The 5919-nt window shown below is 41.6% G+C and overlaps 1 protein-coding gene across 1 annotated transcript in view; it reads right to left on the reverse strand.

Annotated features, from left to right (window-relative positions):
* LOC104540239 (alpha-2-macroglobulin-like) overlaps positions 1 to 5351 on the reverse strand; it is a gene marked incomplete at both ends in the record, with an annotated part of 11202 nt that extends 5851 nt beyond the window's left edge. Inside the window, 7 exons of the mRNA XM_010183993.1 lie at positions 261 to 387; positions 1479 to 1707; positions 1993 to 2119; positions 3550 to 3643; positions 4336 to 4506; positions 4719 to 4868; positions 5209 to 5351. Of these exons, the coding sequence (XP_010182295.1) occupies positions 261 to 387; positions 1479 to 1707; positions 1993 to 2119; positions 3550 to 3643; positions 4336 to 4506; positions 4719 to 4868; positions 5209 to 5351 (1041 nt within the window). The remainder of the gene's footprint in view (positions 1 to 260; positions 388 to 1478; positions 1708 to 1992; positions 2120 to 3549; positions 3644 to 4335; positions 4507 to 4718; positions 4869 to 5208) is intronic.
* Between the last annotated feature and the right edge of the window lie 568 nt (positions 5352 to 5919).

Consider the following 5919-nt stretch of genomic DNA (forward strand, 5'->3'; position numbering starts at 1 on the left):
GCACTTTGCATGCATTAAGGAAATTTGTGATTTCTATTCAAATGTTAGAAAAACAATGGCCTGTAACACCTAAATATTTTGTTTAGGATCTGGAAACTCAATCCCAGTGTAGTGTCTCAACCTTAGGGTTGGACTTGTTTCTTCTGGCATAGACAAGAGCCTTCCAGGTAGGTTTGGAGTCACCTAGCTCTTCACTTCAAAGATTTTATGTCATCCACAGATATCTGACCCCAGTATTTTCTCATTGTCCAGCCTCTTACCTAGAGACCTTGGTGTTACTGCCCAAGCCACAGTTTTCCTTTCATTTGTGCAGATGCAGTGGGATTCTTCCTCCTTCTCTGCTGGTGTAGCCAGGAAAACAGTAGATTCAGCCAGAGACACGCTGACCTGCCGGTTGTACAGAGAAGTGTCATGAAGGCTGGGATTGCAGAGAAGCTGGGGTTACTGGAGACAGTGCAGCACACGGAAATGGGTAATGGAGCTGGTTATACTGGAGCACTGAGACTCTGACTGATATTTCACGGTGATAAAGCAGGAAAAAACTTGAGATGTGTACAATTGTAAGAGATTGGGGAGGTAGGTGTAAAGAACTGGATGTGTACCTTTGGAAAGGAAACAGATTCTGGGAAAAATGGAGAGCATGGATCAGTTGTGTGAGGAAAGGCAAAGCAATGAATACAAATTTAGACATGAATTAAAGACCCCACTCATGACCAGTGAGGCAAAGATGTAAAACACTAGCAGTGGAAAAGCTAGCAAAAGCTAGAGAACAAGGGATAGTTGAATAAGGAACCTGAAAACGGCAAACAAAGCAGGAAAGAGAGGGAAATAAATGAGACTGCATTGGAATGACTAGATCAGCGCCCCTCCTTGTTTCAGCTTCACTCCTTTTAGAATAAAAATCTGCATATACAAAAAAAAAAGCAAAAGTGATTGAGATTTTGTTCAAATCACTTCCCAGATTCTCTCCTGCCTCTTTTGTTTGTGAAAGAATGCAGATAAGAGTAGTGATGTTACACGGCTCTGGTCAGTGTCTTAGGGACAGAGGGAATGCATTACAGGAATTCTGCATATTCCAGAAAATCTGGTGTGATACTCTGTGAGAGGTTTGTATGAGATGAGACTAAAGGTTGAACATGGGTATCTACCCTGGTGAACCTGGAGTTTCTGTGTGGGTATGCAATGATGCTGTGGTCTGTGGATAATTCAAGTTTCATATTTCTATATGGCAGTGACATAAATCTGTGATTACAAAGCTGGGGGCCTCAGTAGCAGAGCTTTGAGTTCTGTACCAAATGCAGATTTCAAAATTTTGTTGGAAAAACATAATCCTCTTTCATAAAATCCACCAAGAACTCCTACATATGTATACCTATATGAAATTCTACTCAGAGATGAGTCATCTGGCTTGGGAAACCATGTTACAAATGGTCCACTGTAGTCTTTCCTAAGCTGTCAAAGTTCTGAAAGTCTCTTACCCTAATGCAGGCAGCCAGGTAGTTGAAAACGGTGGCTTTCAGTGTGAAGGACTCACCATGCACTACGGAGTAGGGCATGGTGAGCTCTACAAAGAAGGGCTGGAAGGCTCTGAGGGACACTGTTGGAGACAGGCCAAAGCCCGTGTCTGCCGAAGTGCAGAATGCATTGGCTTTCCACTCGGTGATGGTGTCAGGGATGGTCACATCTAGATCAGCATTTCCCTCAGAGCTGGGGAGGAACAGAGAAGAGGATTTCAGTAATTTTCTGGTCATCATCTATGTCTTTGTAATCCTATTGAACAACACCTGCTCACAGCAAACTCCTGACAAGTTGGGATATGAGCAGTGGCTTTAGCATGTCATCCCAAGCCATCATCTACTTAGTCACCTTGAAAAATCCCTCTGTCTACTAGAAATATGCCTCCCACGGAAATTCTGGTACTTTCATTGAGACTTAAATACCTTCTGAGATTTTGCCCCAGTGACCACACTCTGCATTGCCACAAACACTTACTTCACAGAAACTAAGTCCCAGATCCATGTCTCAGGGAAGTACTTCCGGACGGTCTCCACAGGATTGTCAGCAGATATATGTTCCATCATTCCATAGTCTGAATCTTCGAGCAGATGCAATGCGCTGACTAGCAAATTTGTTCAAGGACAGGAAGAAAGGAAAAGGCATGTCAAACTCCATTCTAAATCAGGAGGATACTTTCCTTCCAGGCAGGGGTTATTCTTAGGTAAAAATGTTAAAACTGAAATAACAACTTTCAAACCTTGACCACTGGGAACAAATTTATCTTTCTGTTGTCTTCTTAATATTGCATTTTTCTTAATGTTGCTGCTCTTTTTACAGAGACTCTGTGGGGTTGAGCATTCTTCCCTCACTGCCAGCAAACCCAGCAGTGCCAAGAGAGCCATGTATCATGATGCCATTGAGGGTATATTTCTATTGCAATGCAGAATCAAACATGGAACTTTGTCCAGATATCACAGTTGCACAGAATTTATTAAATTTTATCAAAGAATTGATTGTGTTTATACAGGACCAGAAACAGAAGCCACATTTATCCCTCTCCTCCTCGATTTAAGAGGAGCTTTTGAGCTAAACATCTGTCTTTATCTGGTCATTAGCAAACAAACGGTTCCGGAATAGGGAGACATTTTCTCACAGTGTTGCATAGTGTTGAGCGTTATGAAAGGCTTTACATCAGCCTTAGAAGGCTTTACATCAGCCTTAGAAGACTTTACATCTTCTCAAAGGTGCCAGCTGTCTCAGGCCATGCTCTTAAGACAGATCCTTCATTTCAAAACCAAAGATCTGATCTGTTATGGCTATCACCAGACCAAAGGCTATATTTTTTTTAATTGGAGCTGGGATAATGCACCAGAAAAGTCAGTGAGTGGAAATTATATAGGTGAGAGTGTTTTATGTAGTCTTTCTAATCTGAGAACTATTCAGAAAAAAAGAAAAAAGTAGTATAATTATTCTATCTTCACAACCACTGAAGCTGCAGAGAAGTGAAGAGACCTTCCCATCCTCTTATTGTCATGTGAGCGGAAGAGCTGGGAACAGAACCAAATTTCTCAGTCCCTAGTGATAAAATATCTGCCTACAAAATTGTACCACCTCATTTGTCTTGGCCCACTTTCACCCAAATTATTCCTCTAGTTACTGCTAGAATGTGACTACATAGAAGCAGAGACTCCTTTTTTAGGTTTCCATATCTGGACTTGGATCTGATGGAAAAAAAAGCCACTACTTTGTGCTGGAAGACTGTTTTAGTGCCTACAGGTTCCCTGCTGTAGAGGCTTGCACAGGAGTCACTGAGCACACACAGTTCTAGCCAGGCATATCTGTCCAGCTGGGGATAAAGCAAGTAGAGGTGGATCAGTTTCATACTACAGGACTGAGTCCAGAAGCAAGTGATCCTGAATTCGGTCTGTATGTCTGAACAGAACCTGATCTGCCTGGTGTAATTAACATTCAAAGAAGTAGAGGGAAGGAAAGAAGCAGGGTGGTAAATTTTAGTTAGTTATGTGAGAGGTAAAATAAAGCAGGTACTAGAACCACTGTAACTCCTTTCCATCATGTGTCCTGGATAATTCTGGCAGATTTCAGGCTTATGGATCTTGCTGCTAGTGAAGACTTTTAAGCCCAATTCCTAGTAAACAAAGAAAAGAAGAACAAAAAATATGCAAACAAACTTTTGAAAAGAAACTATTTTTAGTATGTCAAGAATAGATGTACTTATGCCTAGAATCAATCAGAATGACAAAGGCTTGTATAGAAATGTCAGATAGCCTGGTTCAACAGAGGTGCTAAGGTTTTATCATGTTATATTCACCCTAAGGCTAAATGCTGGCATTATCAGATGGAAAGCTAATCCACAGGTCTACCTTGGGTATGTCTGCCAGGGTGAAAATGACACGTGTGAAAAGTATTGGATTGAGAGTACCCAAAAAGTCTTGTGCAGGACTTCCTAGATGGGTATAGGTGTGTCTGTGGGTTATAAAAGTAACTAGCACTTTATTAAATACCTATCTATACAAGACAGAGAAAGAACATGCATGACTGAGGAAGATTTTCTAACATTATGGTACCAGGGGTCACTTCTCGGGTATCTCTACTAACAATGAGGAGACACTTCAAAGTTTTAAAGGTTCAGAAAAGCATTTAGGTACCAAGGGTGGGCTACACACATGCAGGGCCTGGGTATGGTTCTTTTCTCACATAGAAAAGTTAGAAAACTCAAAGCAAAGTTCATTAAAAAAACCCTTTAGGACAGGGGAGAAGAGGAGAGAATACTGTGTTCCAACAAGAAAGAATGACTCAAACCAAAAGACTGGAGCTTACTTTCAGAATGTCGTAGGCATCACCTTCGCCATCAGGAGAAATGGGTATGTAGACAAATCCATTTAATAACATGTTGTCAAGTGACACACAAGGGTTTACATTGTCTTCTTCCAGGTAGTAGTCTTTGAAGTTATAACCCCGTATTTCCTTCAGTGGGAGAAGATCATACACCTGGGGAAATACAACCAACCAGGAAAAAATGTGTCAGGTCAGCATTTACAAGGGCACAGGCACTACCTAACACTCCACTTATAAAAGCCAGCTTTTAAAAACAGATGTAGTGAATGCAGATATAAAAATACACACCCCCCTGTCTGTAGTGGTGTTAATAGGTACATGGTTGGTTCTTGTACTTGCTATTACCAGGAATAGCCAAGACTTACAGAGCTGGGAGAGAGCTCATCTTCAGGCTTCATGAGGAGAACGCTCTTGTCCACAGCACGGAGGGCACACAGGGACCTTGGTGAGGCATGGAGTTGCAGGTGTGTGTTGGAGGCAGGAAGGCCATTCTTGGGTACGAAACTCAGTCTGACCTGCAACCCCAAAAGGAAGTTAAAGCATCCACTTTTCCAGATGGTCTTACATGCTATCATACTGAAGCATCTAGCCTTGTGAACTGAGCTCTGCTAATGTCTTTCAGCTCTTCTAATATATATTCAGCTTTGACCAGTGTAATTCATAATGATCAATGATTCTCTTTCTTATTGTGTCTTGCTCCACTTTTTTCTGGAGTTTCAGTCACTAATCCTCAGTCAACATCTGGTCAAACCATTTCATGAACCCATTGTGAGCTCTGACTCTATTCTGGAACTGGAAACTTAACTACTGTCCAAGAAACAGACATGAGTTACATAAACCTGGAGTTATACTCACTTTATTGGGGAGGCAACTTTCAACCTCAAAATCTGCTGAACTGGCGATGACTTCCCCACTGGGTGAAGTGGTATACACAAGCATCCGTGCTAGCGGAGCAATTGTCGCCTCAACAGGGAAGGTCAACTGAAATGTCCTGTAACCTAACAGAGAGAAAAAAGGCTAAACAACATACATAAAGTTCCAGTTTATGTATTTGCCTTCACCAGATAAAGAATTCAAGTTCACTAATGCTAAACCTTTTTAAATATTAAAGGCAGGAATACTGAAGCATGAGTGAAGTCTATGGCTATTGCTGAAGACACCTGCATTCAAACTGTGGCCCTGTAACAGCCGAATAAGATGAGTTTGGCGGGCAACAGCATGCCCTCGAGATTCTCCCCAGTTAACATCTGGCATAATTTCTTGATGTTCCCAACCCCTTTCTTCCTCAGCTCCAAGATCTTCTGCAGTCTACAAAAAACAGACTGGGGAAAAAACATAGAAATAAGGAACTGTTGTAATGGGTGGCAGCAGTCAAGGTTGCAGAGTGGCTGAAAGAATAAATTTACTAAGTTACGGCTAAGGAAGCATTTACCTGGAACATTAAACTATCACTCCAACCATAGCAGAAAATGCCCCTCTGTGTTGAAAGACTTCCTATATGGGCCCAGGCTTCATGTTACAATCTGGACAAGGTGATCACAGAATCACAGAATGACAGAATGTTAG

Source organism: Mesitornis unicolor, unplaced genomic scaffold (assembly GCF_000695765.1).
Source record: "Mesitornis unicolor isolate BGI_N332 unplaced genomic scaffold, ASM69576v1 scaffold50134, whole genome shotgun sequence".
Taxonomy (NCBI): Eukaryota; Metazoa; Chordata; class Aves; order Mesitornithiformes; family Mesitornithidae; genus Mesitornis; species Mesitornis unicolor.